The sequence below is a fragment of the Elephantulus edwardii genome, unplaced genomic scaffold (assembly GCF_000299155.1).
Source record: "Elephantulus edwardii isolate Elephantulus edwardi_28Jun2011 unplaced genomic scaffold, EleEdw1.0 scaffold00370, whole genome shotgun sequence".
Lineage (NCBI taxonomy): Eukaryota > Metazoa > Chordata > Mammalia > Macroscelidea > Macroscelididae > Elephantulus > Elephantulus edwardii.
In genome coordinates, this window is record NW_006400120.1 from 1,803,166 (window position 1) to 1,825,260 (window position 22,095).

Consider the following 22,095-nt stretch of genomic DNA (forward strand, 5'->3'; position numbering starts at 1 on the left):
TATATATATATATATAGTCTATAAAACTGGAACCCCAAAGATGTCACATCGTCACATCTTGACTCTTGGGTCAACCAGCAATAAACAAATCACCAATGACTTCTCATCCTCTGAAAGGTATGCAAAGTTCTGTTCTCAGGTGCAAGTGATAGGGCTCGTGAAAAGGACTTCAGTTGAAAACTTGAAGCACAGACTGGTTTATCTTCATGAGGCTTAGCACTCTGAGCTCTCACTACTTTAGGCCAATAATTTCAAAGAATCATGAGTTGGTCATGTCATCATGCCTGGAAAAGGCAAATGCAAATATTCTCTCAAGGAATATACCTCATTGTTCAAAGAGTTCTCAAAAATGGGATCCAAGGAAAATAAACATCTGTAGTTAAAAATAACTAATGTAAAAGGAACAAAAATATCATGTTCAAGGAATAGATGTATGAAGATTTCAAATAATGGGCTTCTGGTCACATTGTTAATTATATACATTTCAGGAAAGTCAAATATAAGCTTGAAGATACATGCAGAGAATAAAGAATTCTGAAAAATGAAAGGCAAGTTTTTGTGAAGAATATGTAGTTTAATAAAAAATAATAGCCAACATTATAAAATTCAATGGGTAGTACTATGAGCAGATTTGATGCAGAAAAAAAAAGATAATTTATGAATTCAACAGACCCATCAAAGAAGAAATCAAGCAGATAATAAAAAGACTTCCCCACAAAAAAAAAAGTCCTGGACCACCATGACTACACAGCTAAATTCTACCAAACATCCAGAGATGTATCACCAATTATACTTCATTTATTTAAAAAACAAAAAAAGAAGGAACACTCCCAGAGTCATTCCATGAAGTAAGCATAACCTTAAAAGCAAAATCCAGGAAAGATATTAAAAAAATGAAAAATGTAGACCAATGTCTCTCATGAATATAGATGCAAAAATCCTTAACAAAATCCTGACCAATAAAATCAAACAGCATCATGACGAACTGGGATTTGTAATAAATATGCACAGATGATTCAACATAAGAATAATAATCAACATAAGTGACCCAATAGAGTGTGGAAACTATAGAACAATATCATTGATTTCACACACAAGCAAGATTCTGCTGAAGATTATCCAAAAATGACTAAAACACATCATCAGAGAGCTGCCAGAAGTTCAGTCTGGGCTTAGAAGGGGTCGTGGTACTAGGAATATTGTAGCTAATGTTAGATGCATCTTGGCTGAAAGCTGGGAGTACCAGAGGAGTGTATACCTGTGCTTCATTGATTATGCAAAGGAGTTTGACTGCATGGTTCATAACAAACTGTGACTGACTCTCAGAAGAATGGGAATACCAGAACACTTGATCGTGCTAATGAGAAACCTATACTTGGACAAGAGGCAGTTATTAGAACAGAGCAAGGAAACACTGCATGGTTCAAAATTAGGAAGGACATATGCCAGGGATGTGTCCTGTCTCCATAACTTTTCAAACTGTATGCAGAACAGATCATCCAGGAGGCTGGGCTCTATGAGGAGAAATGCGGCATCAGGATTGGTGGAAGATCCATCAACAATCTGCATTATGCAGATGACACAACCCTGCTTGCTGAAACTGAGGAGGACCTGAAGCGCTTGCTGCAGAGGGCCAAGTACTGCAGCCTTCAATATGGATTGAGGCTCAATATCAAGAAGACAATGATTCTCACCAGTAGCCAATTGAGAGCATCAGCATGGACGGTGAAGATATGGAAATTGTTCACAGCTTTAGTCTGCTTAGCTCCACAATCAACACTCTTGGCACTAGCAGCCAGGAAATTAAAAGACGTATTGTGATGAGAAAGTCTGCTGTTAGGGACCTCTCTAAAGTACTGAAGAGCAATGGTGTCTCTCTGGAGACTAAGGTGTGTCTAATATAGGCCATGGTCTTTGCAATCATTTGTTATTCATCAGAGAGTTGGACAATGACTAGGGAGAATAGAAGGAGAATTGATGTCTTTGAGCTGTGGTGCTGGAGAAGAGTATTGAGGGTACCATGGACTGCTAAGAAAACAAACAGATTTATCCTGGGGAGGGTTAAACCAAGCTGCTCCTTGGAGGCAAGGATTCTGGGGCTTTGTCTGACATACTTTGGACATGTTGTAAGGAGGGACAGGTCCTTGGAAAGGGACATAACAATAACAACAATTCATCACATTAACAAAGCAAATAATAAGAACCACGTGATCCTAGAAATCGATGTAGAAAAGCCCTTTGACAAAATTCAATACCCTTCCTGATTAAAATACTCAGCAAAATAGGAATAGAGGGAAATTCCCTCAACATAGTGAAAGGTATATATGCAAAACCAAGAGTCAATATCATTCTCATTGGACAAAGACTAAAAGCATTCTCCTTGCAAAAAGGGGCCAAACAAGGATTCCCATTCTCACCATCCATATTCAAGATTGTATTAGGAGTAATTTGTAGGGCAATACAACAAGAGAATGAAATAAGAGTCTCCAGATGAACAAAGATATGATGAAACTGTTGCTATATGAAGATGATATGATAGTGTACAGAGAAAATCCCAAGGTCTCAACTAAAAAACTGTTAGAGCTAGTAGACCAATTTAGTAGAGTGGCAGGATACAAGATCAAAATACAAAAGTTAGTGGGATTCCTCTACAGTAACAAAGATAACTCAGAGAAGGAAACCACGAAAGCAATAACATTTACAATAACCAACCACAAATTGAGCTACTTAAGAATAAACTTAACTAGAAATACAAAAGACCTTTACAAAAGGAAGCTACAAAACACTTTTCTGAGAAACAATATTTAGGCCTAAATAAATGGGGGGGGGGAATGTTCCTTATTCATGGATAGGAAGATTCAATATAGTGAAAATTATAATCTTACTAAAAGCAATCTATCTATATGTTTAACACAATCCCAATACAGGTAAGAAATTAATTTTTCAAAGATATAGAAAAGGCCATTGCAAATTTATTTGGAGAAGAAAGAGACCTTGAATAATCAAAGCACTTCTGAAAAACATGAATGAAGTGGGAAACATAGCACTACCTGATCTCAAAACCTACTACCCATCTGTAATAACCAAAACAATGACAGGCACATAGACCAATGGAACAGAATCAAGTACTCAGAAATTAATCCATCTATCTAAGGTCAACTTATATTCAACAAGGAAATAAAACCCATCAAATGGGGGAGGAACAACCTCGTCAACAAATGGTGCTGGCAAAACTGGCAAAAAGCTGATGCAGGATCCACACCTCACACCATACACAAAAATCAAGTCAATGTGGATCAGAAAGCTAGGAATAAAGCCCCAACCCATAAAAATCATAAGGGATAATGCGGGACCAAGCTTAGAAGGCCTAACCCATGCTTTAAAGGGGCTAGAAAAAAATCCGACTGTAAATCGGACTGTAAATCCGACGTACTCAGGAGCAACAGTGTCTCTCTGGAGACTAAGGTGCACCTGATACAGGTCATGGTATTTGCAATGGCTTGTTATGCATCAAAGAGTTGGGCAATGACTAGGGAGGACAGAAGGAGAGTGGATGCTTTTGAGCTGTGGTGCTGGAGAAGGGTACTGAATGTACCCTGGACTGCCAGGAAAACAAACAGATCAACCTTGGAGAGGATTAAACCAAGCTACTCCTTGGAGGCAAGGATTCTGGGGCTTCGTCTGACATACTTTGGACATGTTGCCAGGAGGGACGGGTCCTTGGAGAGGGACATCATGCTTGGGAGGGTGGAGGGACAGCGCAGGAAGGGAAGACCCTCTATGAGATGGATTGATTCGGTGACTGGGGTAATCGGGATGGGTGTGTCAGAGGTGGTGCGGTTGGCGCAGGATAGAGCAGGGTTTAGAGCTGTTGTGCATAGGGTCGCTATGAGTCGGAAACGACTCGATGGCACATAACAACAACAACAACAGAAAAAAATCCAAAAATGCATAACCAGGAGAGAATAAAATTGATGAATGAGACCTTCTAAACATTAAATCCCTGTGTGTATAAAAACTGTTCCCAACAGGGTGAAAAGAAAGCCTACTAACTTGGGAAAAACATTTGGCAATATCATCTCAGACAAGGGTCTCATAACAAAATATTATAGAATCCTACAGAGCCTCCACAAGAAAAAGACTTCTAGCACAATTGCAAAATGGGTTGAAGACATGAAAAGACTTTTCATAGAAGATATTTGGATGGTCAACAGATACATGAAGAAATGCCCAAAATCACTGGCAATAAAAAGATGCAAAACAAAATCACAGTGAGATACCATCTCACCCCAGTGGCAGTGGCAAAGTTTAATAGGACAGCAAGCAATAAATGACAGAGAGGATATGGAGAGATAGGAGTTCTTATACATTGTCGGTAGGATTGTAAAATGACACAACCACTCTGGAAGGCAGTTTGGCATTTCCTCAAAAAGCTGAAGATAAAATTTCCATATTCCACTGCTTGGAATATGCCCCAAGAAAATGAGAATCAAGGTCCAAACAGAGACTTGTATATCAATGTTCCTAGCAGTGTTATTCACCATCACAAGAACATGGGAACAGCCCAGATGTCCAACCACAATCGAATAGGTTGAGTCATTATGGTACATTCATGCAATAGAATACTATGCAGCACACAGGAGCAACGGTTTTGTAAATTACTACTTAACTTGGGTGGAAGTGGAGATCACTAGGCTAAGCAAACTAACTGGGTCCCATAAGGACAAATACTATATTAGACCATTATTGTAGAACGTGTAGGAGGACCCAAGGTAGGGAACAGGAGCAGATGGGTAAGTATGGGCAGGGCCAGTGGGAGCTTATCATAAGGTCCCCCAACTTGATGGGTGGAGGGAATAAAGGAAAGGAAAGGGGAAAGATCTGGTGTGAAAAACAATACATACGAACTTTGTAAGTAAACCAATATAAAAAAATTTAAAAAAAAAAAGATGAAGACTGCATAGGACCATTATTGTAGAAATAGATAACTAGTAAAAAGTGCATGAGGATCCAAGAGGGAGAGAGGAAGAGAAGAGGGAGGAGGATGGGTGATGGGAGATCATAGGGTCACATAATTTGGTAAGTGGAGGGAAGGGGGTAAAGGAAATGGGAAAGAACCAGCAGGGATCTGCAAAGACAGGGTAATCATAGGCATAGTTCAATGATGATTAATTTCATAAAACATAATGAATAGGAATGATTGCATGAGACACAATGTTAATGAAAGATAATGCGAAACACAATGAACACAAACTTTGTAAGCAAACCAGCATAAAATATTTTTTAATGGTCTTTAATAAAGGAGAGGAGCACAATCCAAAGGTGGCAAGGACTACAATGGATGAAAGTCATTTCAATCCAGGACATTTCTCCTTAGACTGAATTCTAATTGCCTTACAAACATATTTCATTTATTATCATCTGAGATAATTTGATGTTTTGAAATTGCACATCAAATTTATTCTTCAACCACTATCATCTTACCAATTCTAATGCCTCAGCACCCCCCTCTGGGTCTTGCTCTCCACAGGTATAAATCTTTCCAGAAGACTCCAGCTTTCTTCTGAGAATTGGCTTGTGAACTCAAACCACTGTCTTTTCTATTAGCCGCAAAGCACATAATGGTACTACCAGAGCTTTTTATGTCAGCTAAGTGACAGAAAAAAGTAAATAAATCCTTTCCAGAAAGATTCAATCTCTCCCCCAGCTACATTTGAATTAAAACTACTCATCGATAGTAGAGGGGAGCTCTGGTGGCCTAGTGGTAAGGACCTGCACTGTTAATTCCAAAGGCACACAGTTCAAATCCACCAGCTGCTCCACAGAAAAAGGATGAACAGTCTCCTACTGTGCGACATAACTGTCTCTGAAAATCTGCTGGAGGCTCAGCTATGGTTCAGTTCTGACTCTACGGCGCACAAAAACAACAGAAAATTCCTTGGTTAATTGTTTCAGTCGCAAGTGAAAGTTGGACCATGAGTAAGGAAAATCAAAGAATTCATGCCTTGAATTGTGGAGCTGGTAGAGTATTGGAAATACAGATGGACTGGGCAAAAGAACAAGCAAATCTGTCTTAGAACAAGTGCAGCCAACTATTGTTTGGACCCAAAGACTGCGACTTCATCTCAAAGACTTCGGGCATGTTTTCAGGAGAAGCCAGTCTTTGGAGAAGGATCATACTTGGAAAGTCAAAAGGTCATCAGAAGAGAGGGAGGTCATCAATGACATGGACTCCAAGAAATTCTTAAGTAACTGCAACAATAGGATTAAGTGTAGTGGAGGCTTGGAGGATGACTCCAGCTTGAGTAAGGTTTCAGTGTTGTACAAAGGGTTGCTATGAGTTGGAGTCAGCTCAATGGCACCTAACAAAAGCAGCAGCAGCTATGTTCCAGACCTAATGCTAGTTTGAGGCATTTCTTCCTGAGTTGGAAATAACTAAAGAGGCTTGGTATCAACTCTTTATCACTGTATTGGTCCTCTGCCTTAAAAAGAAGTCCAAGCCATTCTAACAAAACATTTCTCTTTCAGAAGTCTGAACCCTTATATCCTGGTATGCTATATTCTGAGGAACAGTAATCAATTCAGCGAACCTGTTTTCTATTCTGTTTTATTTGTTCCCATTATTTTGTATGCCAGTCTCACAATTTCAAATGTTGTTTGTTGTGTTTTGTTTTTTTTAGAAAGTTGCCAAGCTAAAGACCTGTATGTAGAGCAATTCAAAGATACTCTGAACACAGTCGTAGCCAAATCAGTTGCTGGATTTTTTGCAGAACCAATTCAAGTGGGTATATCAACATTAAACCTTGAGTCAGCTGAGTTTTTAAATTATCAGAGAGTTTTAACTCACCTTCTATAGAATTCCAGGCAATGTTAAACACCTGAGTTCAGTTCATTCTCTTCCTCACCTTGAAAATAGAGGGTACCTGATTTCCAAGTCAACTTTAGAAAATTGTCTCCTGCATTGTCAGACTGAACAGATAAATCGAACCATTGAGTTTCTAAAATTCTTCTTCAGAAAAGGAGGCTTCTGTCACCTAAAACCACACTGTCAGGGGAGTCTTGCTTTAATCTTACAAAATCCTTTTGTTCTACCTTCTTCAAATATCAAGAAAGAATTAATATTTGTATTCTTTATCCAGAAGGTACATCATAAGAGAAATGGCATTTCTACTTACTCATATTTGAATCAGTCTTACAGACTGATGGTTTGGTATGGGGGTCTTTTCAAAGTTGTCGTTATTATTGAAAATTAAGATCATGATGCGTTTGTAACACGTTTTAAAATTCTTCAAGCTAGTGATACAGGTCTTCCCGGCTTGCTCTTTTGCAGGGTGTAAATGGGGTTATTCAGTACCCTAAGGGGTTTCTGAAAGAAGCCTTCCAGCTGGTTCGAGAGAAGGGAGGCGTATGCATCGCAGATGAAGTGAGTGGTGATGTCACCGGTGCATTTCACAGGCATGAGGACAGGAAGGGCCCAGAAGAACCCATTTCTTGCCTTCTCTGCATCCCAGCTGGAAAGCATGGTGTGGAAGTCCACAGTGTGGCTATAAATTAATGAAGATTTTGTTGGTTGCTTTGTTAAGGGATAAGTCCGTTGATTTAGCCAGTACAGTATAACTTAAACATCTAGATGATGCTAACCAAATATGTTCGTACCGGCCAGTCGTAATGTTCCATGTCGATGTGCATTGCCTATTTGGGGATGATTGTTTCAGGGGACAAACCACATGGGACATTTGCTCCCATACCTAAGTCTCAACCTTAACTTTGACTAGAATAATATTAACCAAACTAGTAGCATTCATTTTACCTTACTGACAAAATTTGCTCACGAGTGAGATTTTTTTAAATAATAAGCAATTTAGCCCTGTGAGGACTGGATGATCCCTGTGTGCCACCCAAGAACATTTGGGCAGCCTCCTCCTCCTCCTGGCCCCATGCAGGGTCACAGCATAAGAACTAATCAAAGTCCAAGGTAAACACAGTTCATCTGCTGTTTAAAGAGGAGATGAAAGGCATAGTAAGCTAGTTCACAATTAGCTACACCAACCAAGAGGTTAGACTTTGACCTTAGTAATCAGCACACAGCAAAGCTGCCATTACTTGGACTAATTAGAGGGAAGGTAGATAGAATTAAAAGAAAAATACAGATTTCAGACTTTTCTAAGATTTGGTGGTTGGTTTTTTTTTTTTTTTTTACTTTTAAGTGAGTAATTAGAAACTACAAAAGGCAAGGTGACCTTGAGAAGAACTGTCCTAATGACTAGGTAAAGACAAGAATAACCAGGATTTTCTGAGACTTAACTATGCTCCAGTCATTGTCTATAATACTTTACACATACTAGATCAGTTAAAGCTGATGTTGTTAGGGGCTTTTGGGTGGAGTATGACTCACAGCAACCCTATAAACAATTCTGAACCCTGTCCTGAATGGGATGTCCAGAAGTTGAGATGGACACTATGGCAAGAGATTTCTTTTATGGGTTCTTTGCCATGCACCATGTATATGACCCTTAGAGCAGCCCAGTGACAAACTGTTACCAGTATTTCTCTTAGAGAGCTGAAATAACACAAGTGTAGAGAAAATAAAACACTTATCTAGTTACGCACAGCAAATAAATAACACACTCTCATACTCATTGCTATCCAGCAGGAGCCAACTTATAACTGACTTCCAGTAGGTTTTCAGAAGCTGTAAATTACACACATGGAGATTTCCCATCTTTGTCCTGTTGGTAACCTGGTGGATTTGAACCTCCTGCCTTTGGGTTGGCAGTGTAATTCCCTAACCATTAAGCCACCAGAAGAACCAAAAAGTCCAGCCACAGACTAAGTGCTTTGTCCACTATAGTACACTGATATTGGTGGTAACAGTGACGAAGATCTTGATGAGGAGGAGGTATACCAGAAAAGAGGAAAACGAAGAGATCAGATAGTCAGGAACCAGTGTTTTTGGAAAGTATTCCAATATTTTTAATTTGTTTCCATCAGATACAGACAGGATTTGGAAGGTTAGGCTCTCACTTCTGGGGCTTCCAAACCCACGGTGTCCTGCCTGACATTGTCACCATGGCTAAAGGCATTGGGAATGGCTTTCCCATGGCAGCGGTTGTTACAACTCCAGGTAGGACCTTCAGACAATGTGTGTGTGCTTTGGGAACTTCTGTACTGGTGAGAGTATGGAACTCTTATATTTGAAATCATGTGGATTGGAAATTGGAATCAAAACTACACAGGGAATTTCCCAGCTAATGAAAGAGACAGCTTGCGTGACAGATTGTGGAACAGATGAGAGAAAGACAACCTGTCTGCTCTTGATATAAAACTATCCACCTCCCACCTCCATAGTGAAAACACAACTGAACAAAACCAACCCTGAAGTTTCATGGGAGTCATAATGTGGAAGGAGATGCTTACCTAGTCTTGCCACATCAATAATAGTCCAGGAAAACATAAAGAACAAAATAAGATTATTCATCAGCCCAAACAAAGTCAAGTCTGTGCCATGGAGTTGATAGCAGCTCACGGCAACCCTCCATCAGGTTTCAGAGACTGTAAATCTTAGCCAAAGCAGAGTGATTCCTCTTTCTCCCATAGAGGGGCTGGAAGATTTGAACTGCTTTCCTTTTGGCTAACAGTCCAACAATTGCTGAACCATCTGCATTATCAATCGTCAACCAAACACTCAAATGCTGTTTGATGCAATTAGTAACAGCATTCCAGACAATGCACATTAGAATCAACTTCATTTTCATTCTCCAGCAAGTTTTCCAGAAAATATTTTTTGTGAAACACTTAATGTTGAGAACTCTTAAAATTTTTCTGTTTGTTTATCCCACCAGCAGTAAGACTACCACAGAGAAACTAAACGATAATGAAGTGGCGTGTGATGTCTCAAGGAATCCTGGTGACACAGTAGTTTAGTGCTGGACTGTTTAATTGGTAGTCCAAATTCACCAACTACTGTATGGGATAAGAGATGTCTGACAGTCTGCTTGCATAAAGATTACAGCTTGGGAACCTTATATTACAGCTTTACTCTGTCCTAACCAGTTGATATGAGTCAGAATTAAGCTTAAAGTAGTAGAGGTGACAAGGTTTGTGATATTTCAGCAACTTCATTGAAGGAAATGTTGACAGATCCATTGAGTTGCTTCCAACTAATGGTGGCCTCATGCATAAGAGAACAAAACATTTCCCATACCTGCCCCACTGTCCAGCACTCTTACCAGTGATCCTGCCATGATCCATAGGTTTTTCAGTGACTAATTTTCAGGAACTGAAATGGGAATCCCAGAGCAATTAATTATACATATATGAAACTCATACGTAGACCAAGAAGTTGTTATCTGAACTGAGCAAAGGAAGACTGCAGGTTTAAAATCAACATAGATGTGCATCAGGAAAGTATCCTTTCTCCATAACTGTGCAATCTGTGAGCTGAGCAAATCATTTGAGAAGCTAGGCTCGATGAAGAAGAATGTGACATCAGGACCAGAGGAAGACACATCAACAACCTGTCTTATGCAGATACAAAAGAACGGATGCCTTTGAGCTGTGGTTGGGGAAGAATGCTGAATGGACTGCCAAAAAATATGACTTTGAGAAAGTGTAGCTAGAGTGGTCCTTGAAAGCAAAGATGATAAAGCTTCATTTCATATACTCTGAGCATGTGCTTAGAGAGACTATTCCTTGGAGAGGACATCATCTTAGAAAGGGGCAGGGGGTGGAGGTGGGCAAAAGAGAGGAAGATACTCAGCCAGGGGAGTGAACACAGCGACTACGACAGTGAGCTCGAGTGTGTCAGGAAGCGTGAGAACGGCACAGGATAGGAAAGGGTCTAGATCTGTTACGCTTAAGGTCACTGTGAATCATATTCAACCCAATAGCACCTAACAACAACAGAGCCTCATAAGTCACCACAGTAAGACCAGCTGGCAAACAGGTGTGAATGATAAAGGCTCAAAAATGTGAACATAGAGACGGAGCACCATGATATGACTACTCTATTCCATCAAATAGTGCAAAAGTTATGCCGCGGCTTTGTTCACAATAGCAAGGAGTTGGAAACAATCAAAGTGCGCATCAACAAATGAATGGATAGAGAAGCTTTGATGTATTCACGCAATGGAATACTATGCCTCATTGAAAAACAAGGAACTCATGAAATATTATACAAAATGGCTGACCCTGGAGGACATTATCCTGAGTGATACATCTCAGTCACAAAAGGACGAATAATGCATAGTGCCACTGTTGTAAAATGGGACTGACATCGGGGTTGAGGGGAGACTGAGAAAGATGGGATAAATTATGTATACTGCATTGAAACATATGGGAGAGAGAACTGTATAGGAGGAAGTTGTTGTTGTTGTTGTTGTTATGTGCCGTCGAGTCGCCTGCGACTCATAGCAACCCTATGTACAACAGCCCTAAACTCCGCTCTGTCCTGTGCCAATCGCACTGTCTCTGTCACTCCCATCCCAATTATCCCAGTCACTGAATCAATCCACCTCATAGAGGGCCTTCCTCTCCTGTGCCGTCCCTCCACCCTCCCAAGCATGATGTCCCTCTCTAAGGACCGGTCTCTCCTCACAACATGTCCAAAGTAAGTTAGACGGAGCCTCAGAATCCTTGCCTCCAAGGAGCCACCCGGTTTAACCCTCTCCAGGACAAATCTGTTTGTTTTCCTAGCAGTCCATGGTATTCTCAATACTCTTCTCCAGCACCACAGCTCAAAGGCATCAATTCTCCTTCTATCCTCCTTGGTCATTGTCCAACTCTCTGATGCATAACAGGTGATTGCGAAGACCATGGCCTGTATCAGACACACCTTAGTCTCCAGAGAGACACCACTGCTCTTCAGCACTTTGGAGAGGTCCCTAACAGCAGACTTTCCCATGGCAATGAGCCTTTTAATTTCCTGGCTGCTGGTGCCAAAACTGTTGACTATGGAGCCAAGCAAACAAAAGCTGTGTACAATCTCAATCTCTTCACCATCCATCCTGATGCTGCCAATTGGTCCAGTGGTGAGAATCTTTGTCTTCTTAACATTGAGCCTCAATCCATATTGTAGGCTGCAGTCCTTGACACTCTGCAGCAGGCGTTTCAGGTCCTCCTCAGTTTCAGCAAGCAGGGTTGTGTCATCCACATAACGCAGATTGTTGATAAATCATCCACCAATCTTGACCCCACATTTTTCCTCATAGAGCCCAGCCTCCCGGATAATCTGTTCTGCATATAGGTTGAAAAGGTATGGAGATAGGATGCATCCTTGGTTTACGCCCTTCCCAATTTTGAACCATGCAGTGTTCCCTTGCTCTGTTCTGACGACTGCCTCCTGGTCCAAGTATAAGTTTCGCATTAGAACCATCAAGTGTTCTGGGATTCCCATTCTTCTCAGAGTCAGCCACAGTTTGTTATGATCTACACAGTCAAATGCCTTTGCATAGTCAATGAAACACAGATAGAAATTCCTCTGGTATTCCCTGCTTTCAGCCAAGATCCATCTAACATCAGCTACAATATCTCTAGTACCACGACCCCTTCTGAAACCAGCCTGGACTTCTGGTAGTTCTCTGTTGATGTGCTGTTCCAGTAATTTTTGGATAATCTTCAGTAAAATCTTGCTTGCATGTGAAATCAGTGAGATTGTTCTGTAGTTTCCACATTTGGTTGGGTCGCCTTTCTTTGGGATAGGAACAAATATCGATCTCTTCTGCACTGCAATCCCAAAGGCATGTGGTTCAAAGCCAGGCACGTGGTTCAAAGCCACTAGCTACTCCACAGAAGGATGGACTCGTCTTATGTGATTTACTGTCTCTGAAAACCCAATGAAGGGTCAGCTATGGGTCATTTCTGACTTGACAGTGCACAATAACAACAACAGGAGGAATATATGATTAGATATTATTGTCATGACAGGAGTCCAGAACGAAGGCTGCATAGTGGAGTGGACTTGGGGGGAGGGATTGTATAAAATGAAAGAATTTTTCTTTTTCTTTTCAAAGAAAAGAATGAACTGAGGGGAAGTTTGTGCAGGGAGGAAAGTGCAACAATGAATGAATGGAAATCCAGTTTCTGTAAACTTTCATTTAAATTAATTTTATAAAAAGAAGCAAGAGGAAACTTTTAGGAGTGATAAGTACTGTCACTACTTTTATTTTGTGATGTTTTCATTTGTATATACATATCTTATTCAATTGTACTCTTTAAATATGTGCAGTTTATTGCACGTAGATTGTACTTCAGTCGACAAAACCAAAGGAAGAAGAACAACAAAATCATTAAATTGATGATATGAATACTAAAAAAAAAATTGTTTCATTAAATCCTTGATGAGGAATTGTTTTCATGGTATTCCTGCTTAGTTTAAAGGGCAGAATACAATAAAATAAATTTAACTAAAGGAAGGATCTGTGCAGGTACTTATAAATCAAGCTTTAAAGTACTATTGCGTTCACACAAACTATAAAAAAAATTTATCAAATCAAAGCCATTTTTCTCCCTATGCACATTCAAAAACTTCTCCAACAGGGTAAATAGGGAAGCCAAAGACTGGGAAAAAAATATTTGGTAATGACATGTCAGATAAGGGGCTTGTATTTAGATTTTACAAAATACTCAAGCACCACAACAAGAAAAAAGTAAATAACTCAATTAAAAATTGGGCACAAGATATGAACAGACACTTCACCAACAAAGACATTCAGATGGCAAACAAACACATGAAGTAATATTCAAAATCCCTAGCTCTAAGAGAGATGCAAATCAAAACAACTATGAGATATCATCTCACCCCTGTAAGAATAGCAAAATTTAACAGAGTAGCAAACATAAATGCTGGCGAGGTTGTGGAGAACCTGAAACCCTTATTCATTGTTGGTGGGAGTGTAAAATGGTGCAACGACGATGGAAGGCTGTATGGCACTTTCTCAAAAAGTTGAAAATAGAAATACTATTTGACCCAGCAATTCCTCTACTGAGAATATACCCTAAAGAAACCATAACTACCACCCAAGCAGATATATGCACACCCATGTTTATTGAGGCTTTGTTCACAATAGCAAAGAGTTGGAAACAACCTAAGTGCCCATCAACAAACAAATGGATAGAGAAGCTGTGGTATATTCACACAATGGAATACTATGCTACATTGAGCAACAAAGAACTTATGAAATATAATACAAAATGGGTGACCCTAGAGGACATTATGCTGAGTGAAATATCTTAGTCACAAAAGGACAAATACTACATAGTGCCACTGTTGTAAAACGGGACATCAAGGTTGAGGGGAGACTGAGAAAGAGGGAATAAATAATACTGCATTGAAACATATGAGGGAGAGAACTGTTTAAAAGCAATATATGATTAGGTATTATTATCATGACAGGAGTCCAGAATGAAGGCTGCATAGTGGAATGGACTTGGGGGGAGGGATTTATAACAATGAAAGAATTTTTCTTTTACTTTTCAAAGAGGAGAGCGAACTCAGGGAGAGAGAGTGGGCAGGGAGAGAAGTGCAACAATGAATGATTGGAAACCATAAGTCTCTGTAAATTTTCATTAAAATTAATAATTTTTTAAAAAGACATTTTCTTTATCCACTATCAGATGGGTGAGGAATGAATTGGAAATGGAGCCATTTGCAACATCAAGATAAGCACATAGTCTGATTTGTTTAATGGAAGATGACAAATAAGAATGTGCCATTCCTTATAAACCTTTTATTTCTCTCCCCCCCTAGAGATTGCCAAGTCTCTGAGTAAACGCCTACTTCACTTCAACACCTTCGGTGGTAACCCCTTGGCCTGTGCTATCGGCTCAGCTGTGCTCAAGGTAACGTCCACAGGCCAAGTTAGCCTAGCCAGCTTTGCCTTTCAAACACACAGAGAGCGCTATCACATTACATTACTAAAGAGAACAGTGGCTCCAAGCTCAGGAATTTAAGTTGGGTTTTATATGGTGTTATTCTACTCTCTTAAATTCTTGCCTTGAGTGTAAAGTATTGATAAATAATAAAAAACAAACTTCAAAGATAGGGGAACTGGAGTTAAATTGATGATAATTAGAACTTAATGGGACAGCCTTGATAGCCTTGATTTTCCTGGTCCCACAATTTCCTGTCTTTGATGGGAGGAAGTTTTGCCCCTACTCTATGCTTATTTTCATGGAAACTTTCATAAGTTTGGCTTTCATGAATTATACTATAGGTAGACCCCAGACTATCATCAGTTTAATCTCATAGGGCTTCAGAGTGACTCATTCTGATTTGACCTCCTGCTAACAAATTGTATTTCTTCCCCAAGCTCATTGTATAGAAATCTACATTCTACAAAGATCTTGGGTGCATACCTATGACTAGGGAGCTCTGGTGACCTGCTGTTAAAAAGTTGCACTGTCAACCCGAAGGAGGAGATTGTCCATCTTTCTCCCACAGAGCAGCTGGTGGATTTGAACCACATGACCTCAGGATTGCAGTGCAGCTTCTTACCAGTAGGCCACAGGAGCTCCCTTTTCCAAAGAGCCTCTCCTAACAACATGTCCTCTGAGAGACTTTCTGCCATACACACAGTGCCTCCCAGCTCCTCCCTTCTGCCCCCTGCGCTGCGCTCTGTGTTCCAAAATTTGAAGGTGGGTTTGACCAGCTGGCTTCTGGGAGTCATAGTTATTTGTACCTGTGTGGTATGCTGAGAGACTTTCTGCCACATGCACTGTGCCCCTGGCTCCTCTGAAGCTCCCTCTGACATACTTTGGATATGTTGCAAGGCTGAATCAGTCCTTGGAGAGGGATGTCGTACTTGGGAGGGTGGAGAGACAGCACAAGAGAAGAAGACCTTCCATGAGATGGATTGATTCCATGGGGATAAGCATGTCTGAAACAATAAGATTGGCAAGGGATAGAATAGGATTTGAGGCTGTTGTACATAGTGTCGCTATGAGTTGCTGGCGAGTGGACGGCACATAACCACAACAACAACAACATGTCTAAAATGTGAGCTTCATCAGCTTTGCCTCTAAGGAACATACTTGTTGCCCTTATTTCAATACTTGTACTACTGGCAGTCCATGGGATAGTCAGCTCTCTTTCCAACACCACAACTCAAATGTATCTATTCTTCTTCTGTCATCCTTATTTATTTTCCAGCTCTCCAATGTAGAGCAGGCGATCGGGAAGACTGTGGCCTGGATCAGGCACATCTTAGTTTTAGGCTGACATCATTGTTTTTTAGAATTTTGGAGAGATCCATGACAGCAGACTTTCTCAATACTATAAGTCTCCTGATCTCTTGACTGCTGATACCAAGAATGTTGGCTATGGATTGATTGAAGCAAAATAAATTGTTGTCAAATTTTATCTTTTCTCCATCTATCATGATGTTGCCTACTGGTCCAGTAGTGAGGATTTTTGTTTTCTTGATATTGAGATGCAATCTTTATTGAAGTGGTTCTTCATGTAGGATTTCATTATTATCCTTTGTATTTCAATTGATTCTGTTGTTATGTCATCCATTTCCTTTCTCATTCAAGTTCTTTATAGTCTTCTCTTTGTTTACCTTGGTTAGGCTTGCTGGTATTTGTCTGTATTATTAAGCCTTTGAAAGAACCATCTGTCAATAGATAGTTTTTTATTGTTTTTCTGGTTTATACTTAACTTATTTCTGTTCTCATATTTATTCTTTTACTTTTTTCTAAGAGTTCTGGAGTTTTCTTGCTATTCTTTTTCTAATTGTTGGAGATGTTGGGTTAAGGAGTTGGTTTTTATTTCCTTCTTTGGGGATATATTTGTTTATTGTTGTAAATTGACCTCTGCCTATTGCTTTTGCTGTGTTATATGTTGTTGTTGTTATGTGTCATCGAGTCGCTTGCGACTCATAGCGACCCTATGTATAGCAGCCCTAAACTCCGCTCTGTCCTGTGCCAATCGCACTGTCTCTGACACTCTCAAACCAATTATCCCACTCACTGAATCAATCCACCTCATAGAGGGCCTTCCTCTCCTGCGCCGTCCCTCCTCCCTCCCAAGCATGATGTCTCTCTCTAAGGACCGGTCTCTCCTCACAACATGTCCAAAGTATGCTAGACGGAGCCTCAGAATCCTTGCCTCCAATGAGCCACCCGGTTTAACCCTTTCCAGGACAAATCTGTTTGTTTTCCTAGCTTGTTGTTGTTGTTGTTATGTGCCGTCGAGTCATTTCCGACTCATAGCGACCCTATGCACAAGAGCCCTAAACCCTGCTCTATCCTGCGCCAACTGCACAGCCTCTGACACACCCATCCCAATTACCCCAGTCACCGAATTAGTCCATCTCATAGAGGGTCTTCCCCTCCTGCGCCGTCCCTCCACCCTCCCAAGCATGATGTCCCTCTCAAAGGACCCGACCCTCCTGGCAACATGTCCAAAATATGCCAGACGAAGCCCCAGAATCCTTGCCTCCAAGGAGCAACCCGGTTTAACCCTCTCCAAGACAAATCTATTTGTTTTCCTAGCAGTCCATGGTACACTCAATACCCTTCTCCAGCACCACAGCTCAAAAGCATCAACTCTCCTTCTATCCTCCCTAGTCATTGTCCAACTCTCTGATGCATAACAAGTGATTGCAAAGACCATGGCCTGTATCAGACACACCTTAGTCTCCAAAGAGACACCATTGCTCCTCAGCACCTTAGAGAGGTCCCTAACAGCAGACTTTCCCATCGCAATACGCTTTTTGATATCCTGACTGCTGGTGCCAAGAGTGTTGACAGTGGAGCCGAGCAAACTGAAGCTGTGAACACTCTCAATCTCTTCGTCATCCATCGTGATGCTGCCAATCGGTCCAGTGGCGAGAATCTTTGTCTTCTTGACATTGAGCCTCAGTCCATACTGATGGCTGCAGTCCTTGACCCTTCGCAGCAAGTGCATGAGGTCCTCCTCAGTTTCAGCAAGCAGGGTTGTGTCATCTGCATAACGCAGATTGTTAATAGATCTTCCACCAATCCTGATGCCACAATTCTCCTCATAGAGCCCAGCCTCTCGGATAATCTGCTCTGCATACATGTTGAAAAGGTATGGAGACAGGATGCATCCCTGGCGTACACCCTTCCCAATTTTGAACCATGCAGTGTTACCCTGCTCTGTTCTGACTACTGCCTCTTGGTCCAAGTATAGGTTTTGCATTAGCACAATTAAATGTTCTGGGATTCCCATTCTTCTCAGAGTCAGCCACAGTTTGTTATGATCCACACAGTCAAATGCCTTTGAATAATCAATGACACACAGATAGACATTCTTCTGGTATTCTCTGCTTTCAGCCAAGATCCATTCTCAGTACTCTTCTCCAGCAGCACAGCTCAAAGGCATCAATTCTCCTTCTATCCTCCTTGGTCATTGTTCAACTCTCTGATGCATAACAGGTGATTGCGAAGACCATGGCCTGTATCAGACACACCTTAGTCTCCAAAGAGACACCATTGCTCTTCAGCACTTTGAAGAGGTCCATAGGCTTTGTATATTGTGTTTTAATTATCATTTGTTTCAAGAAACTGTTTCATTTTTGCTTTCTATTTTTTCTATTACTCAGTAGTAAACAAACAAGCTATTTTTTAATGCCCCAACGTATGGTCTATTTTGGTACTGTTCCATGTGCATTAGAGAAGAATATCTATTATGCTTTTGTTGAGAAGAATGTTGTATATATTTCTATGGGGTCAAGTTGGTTGACTGTCTCACTTAATTCTTCTGTATCTTTGAGTTTCTTTCGAGTCATTCTGTCCTTCATCAAGATTACTATTTCAAGGTTTCCTACTATTATTGTTGTTCTGTTGTTGATTATTTTGTTCCATCTTCTGTTCTCTCTTGTCTCTGTGTGACAAACTCTCTTTAGCATTTCTTCTAGGGTTCATCTAGTTTTCACCAATTTACTTAATTGCTGCTTTTCTGAGAATGTCTTTGTTTTTTCATCACAATTGATGGACAGTTTCTCTAAGCACGGGATTCTCTGTTAGTGGTTGTTTTCTTTCAGATTTTTTTTATACACTATCCTACCATCTTCTTGCTTGCATGGTTTCTGCTGAGAAACAGAGCTTAATCTTACTAATTTTCCTTTGTAGGTAACTCTTTGTTTTCTCTGAATAGCTTTCAGTATTCTATCACTGTGGTTTTGAAGAATGTTACTAGGATATGTCTTCCGGCTTTTCTTTTGGAATCTGTCCTGTTTGGGGTTCTCTTGGCCTTTGAATACATTTTTAATGATAGTTGGAAAGTTTTCTTCTAGCAAATATTCCATAATTTTCTTGCTGCTTTTTTTTTTCTCTTCCAGTCTGGAATTCCAATCATAAATGTTATTTTTCTTGATAGTGTCACATAATTCTCATGCTTTCTTCATTTTATTTTCTTATTTCTACCTTTTCCTCCAAAGGATTAGTATTGAGGGCTTTGGCTTCTATTTCTCTTCTTCTGTGCTTTATTTCTTCAATTCTGTTCTTTAGCCTTCCAACATGCTGACAGCTTCTGAGATCTTGGTGGTATTATTACACATTTCAATTTCCTGTTTTTTTATGTTTTCTAGTATTCCACTGCTTTCATCTATTTTATCTTGCAATTATCTTTTAATTATTCTAGAATTGTGCTTGTGGATTCCTTCACTTCTTCACTCTTTTCTTCTATCCTGTGAAAACACAGAACAGTCATTCTTCTGAATTCCTTCTCAGAGATTTCCATCAGCTCTCTTCCTTGAGAAGACTTAGAGTCTATGTGATTTGATCACTTTTTTGGGTGAAATCTTGCTTTGGCATTTTTTGGTTATAAGGTTCTGGTACTTTGTGGTATAGTTGTAATTGTAGTTTTTTAACTTCCTTTCTTCTGGTTGGTATATAATAGCCAATGAAGTATCCTTAAAATTATCTCTTCACCATTTGTACCGTATCCTTGTCAGTGGTGGTTGCCATCTAATGTCAGCCAGTCAGGTGGAATAAACACTGCTCCTTACTCTGACGAGATATGTGAGGACTCTAGTTCATTGTTTAGTGTGGCCTGCAGCAAATATGAAGCAGGAACAGGTCCACAATTGATGTTGGTGAACTTTTGCCTTTCCCCATTGCAAATTAACGAAAAGCAAGTCTTTGAACCACTGCACCAGTGTCTAGTAGACCAGATGGACTCGCTGGGAATCAAAAACTCTTTGTGAATCAGTGAATCTCTGACTTACTGGGTTTGCAAGTGGTCAGCTAGCTCTGTCATGGCATGAAGCTGTGGGGTCACAGGTGAACACAGTGTGGCCACCTGTGGTGTGTGTCCCTAGGGCTGTGGGACCTTGAGCAGGTATCACAGGCGGTTCCTAGGCTATTGATAGACATGTTTTAGAGGAGTGGGTAGTGATGGGCATGGTTTGAGTGTTCCACAGGTGTCCCCCATCAAAGTCATCCAGTGTTGGATGGAGTACCAGCATCAAGAGACCCTGGAGGGGAGACAAAGGTATTTCAAGCCACTAAGTTGTTTTCAGGCATGGTGGATAACAGGATTGTCAGTGGGCAAGATCTGTGGGCTGGAAGACTGCTAACATTCATAGTAAAGCCAGTCTGTGTTTTCTGAGAGGCCACACACAATGTGTTTGTGTGAGCTTTCCAAGCACCAGGTTAAAAATGACGCTTGCCTGCTAAGCATGGGAGATGGATTGGGACTGGAGGCATGGCAGAGCCCTACCCATGCAGATGAGAGGTGCTCCTGCTGGCCATCAAAAAATACAGGATAAATGAGGTCATTCCTGTCTTCTTGGCGCGGGTCAGATGATGTTGGGTCACTGTTGATGGGTCCCAAGCCCAGCCTCCAGAGGGAGGGGAGAGAGCTCAGGCTGCATTCACAAAACTGTTTCACTTGTCACCTTAATCAGTGTCTTCCCCTAGTTTCCTCCCTCGATCTGTGTCCGATTTTGATTTCCGTAATTTTCCCCAAATTTTAGAGTGCTAGACTTTTCTTTCTTGTTTTGGAGTTTTGGGTTTGTTTTTGTTTTTAAATTGTGTGTTAGTTTCTTGTTTGGGTGTATTTTGCTTGTGTATGTTTGTGTCCTTGCAGGAAATAAGATACTCCGTTTAACTAGTCCACCTTCTCACAAGAATTTCCTGTACTTTTAATTTTTAATATCAGGAACTTTAGGAAATTTTGTAACTAGTTGTACATAAATCAGACATTCCAAACCAGAATATTACTGCATCATTATAAATCCAATTTCTTAACATTGGTAAGTGAATATTTGAGAGTGATAATATTAGGAAACTAGGAACTGACGCAATGTATATGAAAGATATCACTAACAATAATATGTGTATTTTTTTAAAAAACCCGATGGCCATGAGTATAGTCCATCATAACTCATCTAGATCTTGGTGACTGGTTAAATAAGAATTCCCCTAACCAACTAGTACACTAGACTTTCCTCACTATCGGGGTGTGTCTCGTGGATAATTACTGACTGCAATTCATGTGTTCACTTTCATTTTGGCCCTGTCTTGTATATTTTTCCTTCCTTTTGTTGTACTGTCATGTTTAAAACTGATTAATGAGAATCCAGTTCTGTGTGATGACTAATTTGATAATTCCACAATTACGAAATATTGTCTAGTCATATCCTTTCAGGTTGGCCTGCGGTCTTCAAGAGAAAAGGTTTTGTGAATGCCCTTTTCTGATATGCATGATGTTGTTGTTGTTAAGTGCCACCAAGTCAACTATGACTCATAGAAATCCTGTAACAGATCTGAACCTTGCCCTTTCCTGTGCGATTCTCACAATCTCTGCCATGCTCAAACCCATTGCTGCAGTCACTGTGCCAATCCATCTTGTTGAGGGTCTTCCTCTCTATCTCTGACCTTCTGCCTTTCCAAGCATGATGTCTATTTGCAAGGATTGTTTTTTCCTGAGATTATGCCCAAAGTAAGACAAATTTCACCACCCTTGCCTTTAAGGAGTATTCTGGTTATGCGTCCTCCAAGACAAATGTGTTTGTTCGTTTGGCAGTCCATGGTACATACAATACTCTTTTCCAACACCGCAATTGAAAGGCTTGGATTCTTTTTTAATATTCTTCATTCAATAGGCAATTTTCAGAAGCATAAGAAGCA

General features: G+C 40.3%; 1 protein-coding gene across 1 annotated transcript in view; it reads left to right on the forward strand.

Annotated features, from left to right (window-relative positions):
• The window catches only part of LOC102872552 (alanine--glyoxylate aminotransferase 2, mitochondrial-like), an 83,222-nt gene that overhangs the window by 38,285 nt on the left and 22,842 nt on the right, over positions 1–22,095 (forward strand). The window contains exons 8-11 of the mRNA XM_006902127.1: positions 6,681–6,781; positions 7,331–7,423; positions 8,992–9,124; positions 14,747–14,838. Coding sequence (XP_006902189.1) covers positions 6,681–6,781; positions 7,331–7,423; positions 8,992–9,124; positions 14,747–14,838 — 419 coding nt within the window. The remainder of the gene's footprint in view (positions 1–6,680; positions 6,782–7,330; positions 7,424–8,991; positions 9,125–14,746; positions 14,839–22,095) is intronic.